This window comes from Arvicanthis niloticus, chromosome 29 (genome assembly GCF_011762505.2).
Source record: "Arvicanthis niloticus isolate mArvNil1 chromosome 29, mArvNil1.pat.X, whole genome shotgun sequence".
Classification (NCBI taxonomy): Eukaryota; Metazoa; Chordata; class Mammalia; order Rodentia; family Muridae; genus Arvicanthis; species Arvicanthis niloticus.
The window spans coordinates 25000467-25016583 of record NC_133437.1 but is presented as its reverse complement, the minus strand read 5'-3'; the positions used below and the strand labels follow the sequence as shown (position 1 = coordinate 25016583).

Sequence of the window (16117 nt, the reverse complement as noted above, 5' to 3'; positions counted from 1 at the left end):
TAGAAATGAAAATAAGTTTTTGGTTGGGGTCACCACAGCGTGAGGAACTATATAAGGGTTGTAGCATCACTAAGGTTGAGAACCACTGTTTTAAAGGATCAGTTCAGTTCCCAGCATCCATACAATGTCTCCTAATGGTCTGTAATGGCCGCCATGGACACCAAGCCCACACATGCTCAACAATTATACATGCAGGCAAAACACCCACACATATAAAATAAAAATAAATATTTTAAAAAAAGAGCTGGGTCCAGGATACAAAGTGTTTCAATTCAGTAGGTAGAGTGCTGGCCTAATGCGCACAAGCCTCAGTTCAGTCTCCAACACTGAATAAAATCTCCAGTGGTAGTTGGGTGTGGATGTACATGCATTTAATTCCAGCACTTCAGACACAGATGCAAGTAGACCTCTGGGAGTTTGAGGCCAGCCTTATCTACTTAGTGAGTTCCAGGTCATTCCCAGGGCTACATATTGAGACTTGGTTTCAAAATAAAACCAATATATACACACAAAGAAACCAAACCTGCATCGTGGATTTAGGAGGTGGAGACAGAAGGCTCACCTATTCAAGGTGAGTTTGTGGCCAGCCTGGGCTACAAGAGCCCCTGTCTGAAAACACAAACACAAACACAAACACAAACAAACGAACAAACAAACAACAACAAAAATCACAGCCAGGCTTGGTAACAAGCAACTTTACTCCCAGCACTTGGGAGACAAGAGACAGGTGGACCTCTGTGAGCTCAGGCTACATAGAGAGACCAGCTCAAAAACAAAACAAAACAAAACAAAACAAAACAAAACAAAACAAAACGAGACGGTTCAGCGGTTTAAGAGCATTGGCTGCTGCTCTTCTAGGGAATGGAGGCTTGGTTCTCAGCACCCACATGGTGGCTCACAACTGCCTGTAACTGCAGGTCCAGGGGAGCTGAGGCCGCTTTCTTGCCTCCATAGGCATGTGTGTAGCACCTACATAAACATACAGACAAACCGCTCATGCGCAAGGCAAAAATAAACTAATCTAAAAAAGAAAGGAAGAAAAGAAATGGACATACAGCCATGGTGGGACGCCCCACCCCCACCCCAGGTAACCCCCAGGCAGGTTAGGGTTAAGCAACACTGCCAAAACAGAAGTAGGCAGAGTCCAGGGGATTGCCAAATGTGTGGCCTGTGGAATCTGCTATGTCAACAGGTTTGGAAGGGGAAGTGAGCAGGAAAGGAAGTAGGCTGAGAGCTTGCTGGACTCTAGCGAGTTCTTTCCCCTCCCCCAGCCCCCGGCCTTCTGGACCCTTGGGTCTCACACATCTATCTGTTCCTCAGATGCAGGGCTCCAAAACCTGGGGCCAGAGCCACCTTCCTTTGTAACAGTGACCTCCGGGAGTTCATGTCCAGGAAGCTATTACACTGCAGTGGCGTCTTCTGGGATGAAATATGAGGGGCTGGGAGACACTTCAGTGAGTAAAGGGTTTGCCATTCAAACCTAAGGCTATGAGTTCCAGCCCCGGGATATGGATATGCCTGGTACAGAGAGCTAGGCATCGTGGGTTGCATTTTTAACCTCATCACGGAGAGCACGGAGAGGTGGAGACAGATGGATCTCTAGGGTTTGCCGATCAGCAGGCATCAGCGAGCATCTAGACCTCATTGAGAGCCTCTGTCTCAAAACGCAAGGTGGAAGGAGAGGGAGGGGCCTGGAGAGATGGTTCACAGGTACGTGCCTGGCAGAGCTCAGCAGCAAGCACTCTTAACTGCCGAGGCTTAGCTCTAACTTTTGCTTATATATTTTTATTAATCTGAATATATGTAAGATAACATTTTGATCCACCAGTCAAAGATAGCTGGTATATCTAGGTTGGGTATTGGGTTACACTTCTGATTGTATGGGCATCTTGTTATTGATCATTATCAAACTTATAAAGCCCTTGATCAACATTAAAAAAATGTATAAAAGCAAAAAGGCGGAGGGGAAATGGGGAAAGGGGATGGCATCTGAAATGTAAACAAAATATCCAATAAAAAAATAAATATATAAAAAAGAAAAAAGAATAGAAACATTAAATACATTAAAAAAGATAACATTTTGATATGTGATCAGCATAAAAGTATCCTTGAGTCTGAGGAGTGGTAGAGCCCCTGCCTAGAATCCTCTGGTGAGGGGCTGGAGACGTGGCTCAGCGGTAGAATACCCCGGAAACAAGTTGAGGTCCTAGATTGTATAAGGGTACAATTGAAAAACACTTGTTTGTTTCATGTTTTTTCTTCACTAAGTCTTCAAATTCTTCATCTCTACCAAGCTTGTCACTGCCTGAAGGAGGAATGTTTTATATATTTGACCAGTTAGTGGAACTGTTTGAGGAGGTTAGGAAACTTTTAGTAGGTGGAGCCTTGCTGGATGAAAAGGTCACTGGAGGCGGGCTCTGGGGATTTACATTCTAACCTCACTTGCTATGTCCTTCCTCTGTGTTCTCTGTGTGGGTGAACACATGATCGACGGGCTCCCTGTCTCCATGCCTTCTTGCCTTTATTGACTCACCCTCCAGAACCATAAGCCAAATTAAACTCTTTCATAAATTGCTTTTGGTCATGGTATTTTATTACAGGCCAGGAGAGTACCCAATGCACAGGGGGATTCTAGGCAGGGGCTCTACCACTGAGCCATACCCCCAACCTCTCAATGGTGGGTTCTTGGTAGATGTTCTGCTGAGTCAGGCCACCAATCCTTTGCTGGAGGATTCTGGGTAAATACCCTAACACTGCCCCAGACCTTTTATCATCTTGGCACATCTGTTGACCGGGTGAATCTCCCATGTTGAGGTGTAGAAAATGCAGAGGCCTCTCAGGAAGAGAGAGGCTTGCATCACAGAGTCTGTAGTGTCTTGACCCAGAAGCAATTTCCTCTAACAACATGACTTTATGCTCTAAATATCAACAGAAGAATTCATGACCACATTCCCTCTAGGCCTTACATAAGGCTAGGAGAGAAATGACCATCAGAAACTGCTGAGATTCCATGTCAGGGCTGAGGCCATGTCTTGCTCAGTGTCCTAAGCCTGCACCATGCCATAGGTGTGTATAGTTTAAGATAGGACACTCTAGAGCACGCTTTAATCCCAACAACAGGGAAGCTGAGGGAAGCATATCTCTGTGAGTTTGAAGTCACCCAGGACTTCGTGAGACCCTGTCTCAAACCTAAGCTAAACCAAATCAAAACCAGCCACTATGGTCACCTTTCTTCTTCTTTCTTTCTTCTTTCTTCTTTCTTTCTCTCTCTCTCTCTCTCTCTCTCTCTTTTTTTCTTTCTTTTCTCCTCCTCTTCCTCCTCTTCCTCCTCTTCCTTCTTCTCTTCCTCCTTCTTCTCTTTTCTTCCTCCTCCTCTTCCTCCTCCTCTTCCTCCTCCTCTTCCTTCTCCTCCTTCTCTGTCATTATTATTGTTATTACTACTACTACTAAATATATAATAATAATTTTCATTTAAAATCTGTGCATATGGGCCTATGAGAGTCACAGTTTGTATATGAAGGTCAGAGGATTGCCTTAATTTTAGACCTTTCCTTTCTACTTTGAGACAGAGTCTCCTGTTGCTTGCAGTGGCAAAGACCAGCCTAGCTAGCACACATGCTTCCAGGGATTCTATCTCCCTGGCTACCTTCCTGTCTGAATGCTGGCATTACATACATATACTATTGAATGTGGCTGTTGTATAGGTTCCAGAAATTCAACCTCAGGTCTTCGTGCTTGTGTGACAAGAATGTTCCCCACCAATCCATCTGTGGAGACCTGTGTGGTCTCCACAGTGGGCTCTCCCTTGCCTCTGCCTCCAGAGTGCTGGGATGATAAGCATGTTCTCCGGTGCTTGCTATGTCTTCCCATTTTACAGGTAAAAAAAAAAAAAACAGAGGCCAAGAAAGGGGACAAGACTTGTTTTTTTTGTGTGTATGTGTGTGGGGGTTTGAGACCAGGTTTCTCTATGTAGTCCTGGCTGTCCTGGAACATTCTCTGTGAGATTTGGCTGGCATCAAAGTCAGAGATCTGTCTGCTTCTGTCTCCAGAGCACAGTGATCAAAGGTGTGTGCCACCACTGTATGACAGGACTTAGATTTTATGTTCCCTGGAAACCTCAGGCCCTGGGCTCAGCTTCTTGATCTTTCTGAAGAGGGGTAATTCTGGGTTATTCTCCTCACGGCATTTGAGGAAGGAAAGATCTTTAAGAGTCTTCGTCTGGCAGGAATGAGAGGCCGAGAACAGCGCAGCAGGTAGGGGGTGGGTCGGCAGGCTGCTGTATTTACTGCAGAACCTTAGGGGCCCTTTAGTGCCGAGGGTGGGCGGGAAGTGGTTTCAAAGATAGCCCTCTAGACATTGCTGTTCAAAGCCCACACACATCTGGCTTCCAGGAAGCTGATGATAGTGAGACAGGGGGTGGAGACACTGTCCAGCTCTCCACACGTGAGGCTTTTCCAACCTTTCTGTCTGTGGGTTAATTTGTGACTCACTGGAGGAAGAAAAGACAAATATTCCCCTGGGGCTGTAAGGAGGCCACGCTTTTTTTTTTTTTTTTTTCCTGGTTAAGGTCACACAGGGCCCTCAGAGAATCCCATATGATCCAGGAAAAGGTTGGATTACTGAGACTCACACCCGCTACTGTCCCTGGTGGAGAGACTCTGGGCCTCCCTGCAGCCGCTGAGGTCTGCCGTGCTTATTAGCGGCATTTAGCCAATTTGGAACGGAAGAGAAGGTAAGGAAGGGAAGGCATAAGGAGGTTGTGAGAAGGGGTGGAGGGGCTCATGATTTTGACTTCTTAGAAGCATTCATTTTGAAATCTTGGGAGTCAGAATTAGAATGTCAGCTGGGATATATATTGTGTTTTTCTGAGACAAGAGATCACGTTGTCCAGGGTGTCCTCAAACTATGTAGTTGAGGTGATCTTGAATACCCGAGTCCTGGCTCCACCTCCGGAGTATAGGGATCACCGAACACAGTTTATGTAGAGCTCGGGTAGAGCTCAGGACTTCGGTGCTCTACCAACTGAACCACACCCCCAGTCCTGAATCTTAACATCAGCGTCTCAGATGCTTGGTAACAGCTAAGTCAGCCCAGTAGCAAAAGTTCATCCACCCTCTGCGGCGCAGGGCCACAGCTTCTCTTCCAGGAATCCCCGCAGGTTGGATCCAACACTCTAAAAGTCAGTGTGTCCGTGGGCAAGCCCTCTGACTCCATGCTCCTTCTTCCTAAAGACAGCGAGGGTCAGTTTAGGTAGAGGTGGGCACGAGTCAGACCCAGAAAGCGCTGGGGCTTCTTGTAAGCCGAGTACATGCCACAAGAGTATTCGCTGAGCCCAGTTCCGAGCAGAAGAATTATTTCTAACACAGATGCACTCCCTGCTCTACTGACATTTTTGTCTTATTGTTTCTTTAAAAGTATTTTGTGATTCTTATATATTTTCTTTTAATTATTTTGTTAGTTGATTTGTGTATATGTGTAGCAGCTCAAGTGTGTCTTTCTTTCTAAATTGCATCTGTTTATTGCATGTGCATGTGGATACGGGTGCCAAGACCTCTGTGTAGGAGCTAGGACTCGGGTGTGTTCTTCTGCTCCATGTATTCCAGGAATGAAACTCAGGCTTGCAGGATGCGCACTGATTCCCCCCAGCCACCCCCCTCAGCCCCTGCACAGCTCCTTAGCCTTCTTTAGGCCTCGGTTTCCACTTCATTCTTTCTCTCACCAAATACCGTATGAACCCCACAGACGGCTGTAGATGCCAGGAACACACCGGCGCCCACAAAGGGTGGAGCCCAAGTTTTGGGAAAGTGTGATAATGTATCTTCTGGTTTGGGATGGTGGGACAGACAGTTCTGAAACAGAATACACAGTGAGCACAGGAAGCACTGGGAGCACAGGGAGCACTGGGAGCACAGGGAGCACTGGGAGCACAGGGAGCACTGGGAGCACTGTGAACACAGTGAACACAGTGAGTATCAGCACAGCCCCCATCCCTCTCTATCCTTCTCCATGTCTCTCATATCTCTCCCCCTTCCTCTCCCCTTCTCTGTTTGTCTCTCTGTCTCTCCCCTCCCTTCCTCTCCCTTTCTGACTCTCTGTCTCTCTGTGGGCCTCTGTCTTTCTTTGTCTCTCTCCCTCTCTCTCCATAGCAGATCCATCAAATACATTGACTATTCCCAGCGCTTTCCAAGGTGGTGTATATGGTTATTCCCTTTTACAGACCGAAGCACACAAAGATTAGTCAACTTTCTGAAGGCCACACAGCTATTGAAGCTTTGAGTTTGTGTTATGCTTTTTTTTTTTTTTTTTTTTTTTTTTTGAGCTTTTGTTATGCTTTATATTGCTTGGTTTGTTTGCTTGTTTTTTTTTTTTGAGATGAGAGTCTTAATCTTATAGCCCAGGTTGGCCCCCAAATCATGGCATTTCTCCTGCCTCAGCCTCTGAGTGCTGGAATGACAGGTGAGTTTTTTTTTTTTTTTTTTTTTTTTTTTTTTTTTTTTTAGGTACAGTTTACTTTAAGAATGGAAAAATACTCAGGAAACTCGTTTGGCCTCATAGCTGGCTGCCTGGAAGAGCTGAGAGTGTCCCAATTTCCTTCTGTCCTTCCTGTTTTGACAGTGTTGGCTAAGGCTTTGGGCAGTGCCAGACAACCCACAAATAGTCAATGAGAGCTGCAGGCTCCAGCCACTCCAGACAGGGGTGGGTGTCCCCTCCCGCCTAGGTCCTGCCCTCCCCAGCCTACTCTGTGTTGTGTGTGTGTTTCTTAGGCATTAACTCTGCTATCCCACCACACTGGAGAGATGGGACCTAGAGGAGGATGTAGGCAGAGCCAATCAGGATGCAGTCCCAAGCCACGGAGTCAGTTTAAGGCCACCGGGTATATGTGGCTGTCTAGCCTCCCAGTTTCTCACATCTGGGGCTAGTAATATTTCCAGACTCCCTAGGAACACATTGCAATTCAGTTCTGTCTTCTTCTTAGCTGAGTGATTTTAACTAAGACCCTCTCTATGCCGCTTCAACTGTAGAATCAGCTTAACAAGACTGTATCAAGATACAGTGTTGAAAGGTGTTTGGGGCCATGCCTTGCGTGTGCAACGAAGTGCTCAAAATGATACCTTCTAATATCCTAAAGCTATCATTATTATTTTATTAGGTCACTTTGTGTCTTAGTTAGGGTTTCTATTGCTGTGAAGAGACACCATGGCCATGGCAAATTTTACAGAGGAAAACGTTTAACTGGGGCTGGCTTACAATTTCAGAGGTTCAGTCCATTACCATCATGGTGGGAAATATGGCAGTGTGCAGACAGACGCTGGAGAAGACAGGTGCTGGAGAAGATGCTGAAAGTTCTACATCTTAATTCTTAGGCAGCAGAAGCAGACTGTTTTCTACACTAGGCGTAGCTTGAGCATAGGAGACTTCAACGCCCGCTCCCACAGTGACACATTTCCTCCAACAAGGCCATGCCCACTCCAACAGAGTAACACCTCCTAATAGTGCCACTCCCCATGGGTCAAGCATCCAAACACATGAGTTTATGGGTCCTTAGCCATTCAAACCACCACACTCTGTTGCTCTTTTTCTTTTTTTATTCTTTTGTTTTTTCGAGACAGGGTTTCTCTGTGTAGTCCTGGCTGTCCTGGAACTCACTCCGTAGACCAGAACTCAAACTGGCCTTAAACTCAGAAAGCTGCCTGCCTCTGCCTCCCAAGTGCTAGGATTAAAGGGGTGCACTACCACTGCCCGGCTCTTTTTCTTTTCTTAATGATTTTTAATGTGTGTGTATGAGTTTGTACACCTGAGCACATATATATATATATACGGAGTTCAGGAGAGAGTGACAGATCCCCAGGAACTAGAGTTATAGAAAATTGTGAGCTGCCCAGTACCCCCTGCAAGAGCACTAGTTAAGAGCATTTGTTACTCTTCCAGAAGACCCTAGGGTTGGTTGCTAGCATCCTCATGATGGCTCACAAATCTCTGTAACTCCAGTTCCAGGGGATTCAATGTCTTTAACCTCCATGGACACCAGGCATGATGTGGTGCACATATATACATGCAAGAAAACACTGATACATAACAAAGAAGTAAGTCTAAAAAAACCTCCAAACTAACAACAAAAAAGTGCATTAAAAAAAAAAACAGGGGGTAAGGGTAGGAGCTGGAGAAGATGGCTCAGTTGGAGCTGTCATGTGGGTGCTGAAACAGATCCTGGGTCCTCTTCAAGAGCAACACGTGCTCTCAACCATGGAACCGTTGCTCTTAACCATGGAACCATCTCTCCAGTACCTCCTCTTCTGTCTCCTGTAGTGTGTAGCCTAGGGTGGCTTTGAACTCAGGGCCCTCCTCCCAAGCTCTACAATTACAGGAGGGTGGGACTAACCACGATCTGCTGAGACAGCAGTTTACTAGGTAAACTCTGTCTGACTGGCCTAGTGATCACCATGTAGCCAAGCTGGCCTGGAATTCATGATAATCCCCCTGCCTCACTTTTTGAGTGTTGGGATTATATCATGTCTGGCTGACTCCAATCTCAATTTCCCTTTTCTTCCTCATCCACTCCATTCTGGCCACACTGGCCTTGGTATTTCTTGAACCCATCTACCATACTTCTATCCCACTCTAGGTTTTCAGCATTTCCCAGAATTCTTTTAGGTTCTGCTCAAATCCTTAGAAGCCTTCCTTGATCACCTGTGTGTAATCCAACACAGCCTCCTTCTCTAGGATTTTTTTTTTTTTTTTTTTTTTTTTTTTTGAGGCAGGGTCTCATGGAGCCTGACCTGGCCTCTAACGCTATAGCTGGCCTTGGCACTACTTTCTCATGTAACTATTACGGCTTGGAAAATAATGCAAATCTCCTGTTTGTGTCCTCACTGCCTGGATCTTCCCATTGAACTACTGGCTGCAAAGAAACAGTTTGCAAGCTGTGCCTCAGCTCAACACCTTCAATCAACACCTGGAACAACAAGATCGAGGTGTGGTGGTGCACACTTGTAATTCCAGGGCTCGGGAGATAGAGGCAGGAGGATCAGGGGTTCTTAGTCACTCTCGGGGGCCAGCAGATGTGAAACTAGTGCGGGCTACATGAAATCCTTTTTCAAAAAACACAAAAAATCCCCAGGAACTGGGGTTATTCACAAATGAACTGTAGGCAATGACCTGTAAGGAACTCAACGTTCTGTTCTTCCTACATTCCCTGTGTTAGTATTGTTAAGACATCTCCAGATAGATATTTTTTATTTTTAGGAATTTATTCCTGTCTTTATTCACTGAGCCCACAAGCTACCATGCCTTGTTATTTATTTATTTATTTATTTATTTATTTATTTATTTTCCCCAAGATTTTCTCTATAGCTCTGGCTGTGCTGGAACTCACTCTGTAGACGAGGCTGGCCTCCAACTCACAGGTCAGCCTGCCTCTGCCTCCCTAGTGTTGGGATTAAAGGCGTGACCACTACCGCTTGACTCCATGCCTTGTTCTTGCTGGCGTTTTAAGTTTTGGAATTCCAAGAGCTTAGTGTTCTAACATAGTAGTAGCATTCTGAACTGATATGATCAAATCTGCCTGGAGGCTCCAAAACTGCACCTTAGCCCTTCTAAGATGGATGTGAGGTACAATTCTAGTGTTTTAAGGAATTGTTTAGGGTTCTAGCAATCCAATATGCTGACAGGCTGGAAGTCTAAGATTGTGACATCCTAAAATTCCAGGATACAAGAATGGAGTGTGGCTCAGTGGTAGAGACCCTGCCTAGAATCCCCTAGTGAGGGGCTGGGGGCGTGGCTCAGTGGTAGAGCCCCTGCCTAGAATCCCCCAGTGAGGGGCTGGGGGCGTGGCAGAGCCCCTGCCTAGAATCCCCCAGTGAGGGGCTGGGGGCGGGGCTCAGTGGTAGAGCCCTGCCTAGAATCCCCCCCCCCCCCCCGTGAGGGGCTGGGGGTGTGGCTCAGTGGTAGAGCCCCTGCCTAGAGGGCCTACCTAGCACCTGTGAGGCCCTGGCTTCAATCCAAGCACTTAGTGTGTAAAGGATCATGTACTAGAATTTCAAGATGTGCGTGATGTCTTTGCATCCTGAAATTCTAGTTCTCTTCTTTGCTGGAGTCTCAGTTTCTGCTCTCATATTCTGGAATTCTGCATGCTAATGAGATAACTCTATGTTTGTTTGTTTCTTTCTCTCTGTTTGTTTGTTTGTTTGTTTTAGATAGTGTTTCTCTGTGTAGCTCTTGCTGTCCTGAAACTTGCTTTGTAGACCAGGCTGGCCTCAAACTTACAGAGATCCCTCTACCTCTGCTCCCAAGTACTGGAATTAAGGTATACATCACCATTGCCTGGCTAATTATTTCTATCTTAATAGTTTCTTTTCCTGTTGCTTGTGGTGAACTACTCCACAGCCAGATGTGGTGGCACACTTTTTCACCCAGGACACTTGGGAGGTGAATTTCTGTGAGTTTGGGGCCATCCTGATCTACATAAAATACTCTTAAAAGGCTGCCTAAGGGAGAAGGTGTTTATTATATATTATTGTATATTATGTCATTACATGTTATATATAATCTAGAGAATTAATATTATAATAATTATATAATACATACTACATAATATATTAATATCAATATAATTAAATTATATATTACATATTATCTACTGTACATTATACAGTATTATGTATTATATGATTATATTAATATTACACAATATTATATATAATATAATAATATATTATTAGTCATTTATATATAAATTATAATTTATATATAAATTATGTATAATAATATATTATTAGTCATTTATATATAAATTAATATTTATGTAATCATACTACATTGCTTATACTATTTTCATTTATATATTTAATTTAGGGCTGGAGAGATGGCTCAGTGGTTAAGAGCACTAACTGCTCTTCCAGAGGTCCTGAGTTCAATTCCCAGTAACCACATGGTGGCTCACAACCATCTGTAATGGGATCTGATGCCTTCTTCTGGTGTGTCTGAAGACAGCCAGTGTGCTCATATACATAAAATAAATAAATCTTAATTTATATGATATACATTATATTAAATTATAATATATAATATTATAAAGTTATTGATAGTTATATTAATGATATTGTATATCATTACTATTATATATTACTATATATTATCATAGTCAGACTCATAGTTCCAATATCTGGTCCATCATGGAGGGGAAGTCAAGGCAATAGGAGCTTGAAGTAGCTGATCACACTGAAACCAGTCAAGAAACACTAGTGATGAATACACGCTGCTGTCCAGATGCTTTTCCCATTTATTTTTATCTCATCAACTTTTTAGCACCATCTCTCCTCTTTCACCATGTGGGATTGAACTCAGGTCATCAGGCTTGGTGGCAAGCACCTTCACTTACTGAGCCATCTTGTTGGCCCTCTTTCTTCAGGATCCCAGCCAGGTAATAATGTTTCCCACAACTAGCATAGATCTTCCCACATCAATTAGCACAATCAGGATAGATCTCTGTGGAGTTCCTAGAGGCTCATCTCATGGTTGACAATAACCATCACAGAATGCTGGTATCCTGGATTGCTGGCATCGACATCACAGTATTGGTCTCTAGCATGGAGCTGCTGGATCTACCTTGCCCCAGGACAGCAAGGCTGGAGTTTTCCCATTGACTTTCCTTCCTGTCTGTCCCCTGCAGGTGTCTGGGTCAAGGATGATGAACTACACCACCATGGAGGATTATGATTATGAGTATGAGTATGATCAAGAACATTACAGTGACCTTCTGGATATCCCCGTAGACTGCCCAGCTGGCAACTGCTTCTCTAGTGATGTGTACCTTATAGTCCTGCTTGTGTTGTATGCAGCCGTCTTCCTGGTGGGTGTGCCAGGCAACACCCTGGTGGCGTGGGTGACCTGGAAAGAGTCCCGCCACAGGCTTGGGGCCTCTTGGTTCCTGCACTTGACCATGGCAGACTTGCTTTGCTGTGTGTCTCTGCCCTTCCTGGCTGTGCCCATCGCCCAAAAGGGCCATTGGCCATATGGGACAGCAGGCTGCTGGCTGTTGTCCTCCATCACCGTTTTGTCTATGTACGCCAGTGTACTGCTCCTGACTGGCCTCAGCGGTGACCTCTTCCTACTGGCTTTCAGGCCCTCCTGGAAGGGTGCAGATCAACGAACACTTGGGGTGCGTGTGGTCCAGGCCTCTTCCTGGATTCTGGCCCTGTTGCTGACTGTGCCTTCTGCTGTCTACCGTAGGCTGCTTCAGGAGCACTATCCTCCCCAGCTTGTGTGTGGCACAAACTATGGGGGATCGGTTGCCGCCGAGGCTGCCATCACCACTGTTCGATTCCTCTTTGGCTTCCTGGGGCCATTGGTGTTCATGGCCAGTTGCCACGGCATCCTCCAATGGCAGCTGGCCCGCCGTCACTGGCCCCTGGGCACAGCTGTCGTGGTGGGGTTTTTCTTTTGCTGGACCCCTTATCACATCCTGCGGGTCATCATTGCAGTGGCTCCTCCATACTCCTTGCTTCTTGCCCGGGTCCTGGAGGTTGAGCCTCTGGTTACGGGCCTGGCCCTGGGTCACAGTGCTCTCAATCCCGTGATGTTTTTGTATTTTGGAAGAAAACAACTCTGCAAGTCACTCCAGGCTGCATGTCACTGGGCCCTGAGAGATCCACAGGATGAGGAAAGTGCAGTGACCAAGGTCTCCACCAGCCATGAAATGGTGTCTGAGATGCCGGTGTAGGCAAGAGGGATTTGGATTTCCTAGGCCATCTCAAAACTGTGCAGCTTCAGGCACAGCTGGATCCAGGAGCTCAGCGATGGCTTTTATTCTTCGTTCAATAAACATTCATTGTGCACTTGCCTGTGCAAAACCCTGATATAAAGGTGCCAGGGTGACAGTGGCTGGAGCCAATTCCTTCCCCCAGGAGTTAGCACTTTACAGAGGAAGACATATAGGAAACAGTTGAAAAGATATGGACTATGTCAAGGGTGTGATATTCCATAGAACCCAAAGAGGGTGTTGGGGAGAGTGCTCAAGTGCCTGCTGTACAAACCAGGACCTGAGTTCAAGTCCTACCACCTACATAAAATCTGGGTATGGCCATACCCCAGTACTGAGGGAATAGGTGGATCCCAGGGGTTCTCTGGACAAGTGGTATAGCCCAGTCAACAAACTCCAGTGAGAGACCCTGTCTCGAGAAATAGAGTGGAACCAGACATGGTGGTGATAACTTTAATTACAGCATTTGGGAGGTAGAGCCAGGCAGATCTGTTTTAGGCTATCCTGATCTACATAGTGAGATCCAGGTGGAGAGCATGAGATGAAGATACCCAGCCTTGACCTTAGGGACACACACACACACATGCACACGCACACGCACACGTACACACACTACACAGGGTTGCACAGCCTAGGTCAGATAGGCTAGCACCCTGAAAAAAGGGTAATGACTGAGCAAAAATCCAACTAATGGCAAGAGTATCCATGCTTAAATCTGGGGAACTGTTCCAAGCAGACAGAGCAAATACAAAGGCCTTGCTCTGGGGTACCTCTTCCAAAAAGCCCTTCCTGACTTGCAGTCCTCCCAGAAACAAAGGTTCTTCCTTTCCTGCAATCTCTTCAACACAAATGCCCAGATAAACCCTAAGTCACCAAAAAGTGAGAGCTGAATTCACTCCATCTTTTATATCTTTTATATTTTTGTATTGCATTTAATTATTTACTGCCTGTGTCAGGGAGCATGGAGGGAGGCAGGAGGGAACGATGGTTAGAGGACAACTCCTTCCATCACGTGGGTTCTCAGGTTGGAACTCAGGGTGTCAGGCTTGGCTGTAAGTACCTTTACCTGCTGAGCCATCTCACGAGCCCCAAACTCCTCAGTCTTGTCTCTTTCTTCCCTCCTCTGTCTTAGAAAGTACTTTATTTTCTCTGTTCTCATTCCAATTTTTTCAACTTGTCTGTGGGCCTGTTGCTGTTGCTGATGCCTTTTTTGTTAATTTATTTTTGAGGACATCTAAATGATTTTATTTTAAAAATTCATACAGGCGTACATTGTACATCGAGCAGATCTCCCCGCCTTACCCCAGGTTTTCAGAATTTTAACACCTATGGCATACTGTGTCCATCCAACTCTCTTCCATAGATACCTAGGGCCTGGCTATGGTCTTGTTTTTTCTTTCTTGATTTGTTTTTTGAGATAGGGTCTCATAGAACCCAGGATGGCTTTGAACTCACGATGAAAGAGATGACCTTCAGTATCTCCTGAGTGCTGGGATTTTAGTCCTGCATCACCACACCTGGTTTATGGGGTGCTGGAGATCAACCCCAGGGCTTCATGCATAGTAGGTAAATGCTCTATCAGTTGAGCCACATCTGGAGTTCCTCACCAGGGGATTCTAGGAAACTGTCCTTGTACTGAGCTCCACCCAAACCCTACTTGAACAGTTTATACACCTGTCTGTCTGAAAAGTTCAAGGAATGTTTGGCTAATTTACTGGACCAGTAAATGCCTCTTCAGAAGGCCTTTCTAAAAAGTTCTTTTTGAAAGTACACTTTGAGAATTTCTATTTAATTCTTTAGCCTTAAAAAATGAAGGAGAAATTTCATGAGATTGTCTACATGTATTTCTGTGTAATTACACATAAAATCTCTTGATGTTAAAATACTCTGTTTTGTTGTTTATCCTAAGCTTTCTCTGATTCAGACTGCTGTGCAATAATTTTTCCAAACTGAAACAAGAGACACTTCTTAAGAATCAGGATGTAAACAACTCACAAATTTCAGGATATTCCTGAAACTGACCACATACACCAGGTCCCTTCTTTCCCAAGTGTTCTAGTCTTCTTTATGCTACTGTAATAAAGCACTTTGACCAAATCAATTTCGAGGAGAAAAGAGTTTATTTGGCTTACACTTCTACATCATAATCCCTTATTGAAGGAATTCAGGACAGGAACTTGAATATGGAAACCATGGAGAAGCACTATCTGCATGCTAGCTCTTTGCTCATGCTCAAGTAGCTTTCTTATAGATCCCAGGAGCACCTGCCTAAGGATGGTGACACCTACAGTGGGCTCATCCCTCTCACATTAATGAAGACAATCTCTCACAGACATAGCCACAAGCCAACCTGGGAGCTCTACATATTCAACTGTAGGCAGTAAAAGGAGACTGTCCCACTGGGTGTGGTTTGAGCATAGGAGACTTCAAAACCCACCTCTACAGTGACACACTTCCTCCAAGTAGACCACCCACAACAACAAGGCCACACCTCCTCATAGTGCCACTCTCTGTGGGCCAAGCATTCAAACACATGAGTCTATGGGGGCTATTCCTATTCAAACCACCACAAACAGTGAGGGCTGCTGAGGAGAGGAGCCCTCTCTGATCTGTGGTGCTGCCTTTGAGCCATCTAAAGAGCTCCAGGGTTCCCGCCTTCATAAACCCTCACTCATGCTGGGGCCAGTGTAGTATGATTTGTTTTATGTACCTGGACCTTTAAAAGTCTTCGATGGCTAGTCAACTGACTCTCAGGGAATGCTCAGCCATTAGAACTGCTTGACTCTGTGACCTTTAGTGTCAGTTGCCCCTTTCCAGGAGACAGAGGAGTAGGATTGGAAAGAGAGAAGTGAAGGCAGTTGAGCCAGGAGAACCTGAGCTGAGCCAGAAAGATAGTGTTAGGAGACAGGAGAAGAACACACATAAAGTAGCTATAAAGAAAAAAAGCTACAAGCAGGTTTCCTGCTACGCTGCTCCGTGAGTGCCCATGCACTCACCCCGCCCCCTCCCTGGTAAGTAATTTGAATAACCTCACCGGGTCACCAAGTTGGACTTTAGTGACACCCTTACCTGTCATCAGCTCCCAATATGGCGGGAGTAAACGTTTGTTCGTGTCTCCCCAGAAATAGTCACACAAGAGACTTATGACTTTTTATATGTACGGATGTGTTGGTGTGTGTAAAGTTTTCATGCAAACATATCTCTCTCTCTCTCTCTCTCTCTCTCTCTCTCTCTCTCTCTCTCTCTCTCTGTGTGTGTGTGTGTGTGTAGGAGGTAAGGTGGGGTACATATCAGGTGTTGTCTTAAGGTTTTATTGCTGTGAAGAGACAGAAGACCATGGCAATTCTTATGAGACAACAT

General features: G+C 45.3%; 1 protein-coding gene across 8 annotated transcripts; it reads left to right on the top strand.

Moving 5' to 3' along the window:
- The first annotated feature begins 1183 nt into the window (after positions 1 to 1183).
- C5ar2 (complement C5a receptor 2) lies at positions 1184 to 14854 on the top strand. 8 transcript variants are annotated; one of them, XM_076927333.1, is made up of 4 exons: positions 1184 to 1710; positions 4568 to 4732; positions 8908 to 8972; positions 11669 to 14854. In XM_076927333.1, the coding sequence occupies exon 4, from the start codon at positions 11684 to 11686 to the stop codon at positions 12716 to 12718; it is 1035 nt and encodes a 344-aa protein (XP_076783448.1). In that variant the 5' UTR covers positions 1184 to 1710; positions 4568 to 4732; positions 8908 to 8972; positions 11669 to 11683; the 3' UTR covers positions 12719 to 14854. The 8 variants fall into 8 exon arrangements, with proteins under 8 accessions (XP_076783448.1, XP_076783446.1, XP_076783444.1 ...); XM_076927331.1 differs by lacking the exon at positions 8908 to 8972 and having other exon boundaries at positions 1184 to 1454; XM_076927329.1 differs by lacking the exon at positions 8908 to 8972.
- Positions 14855 to 16117: the final 1263 nt, after the last annotated feature.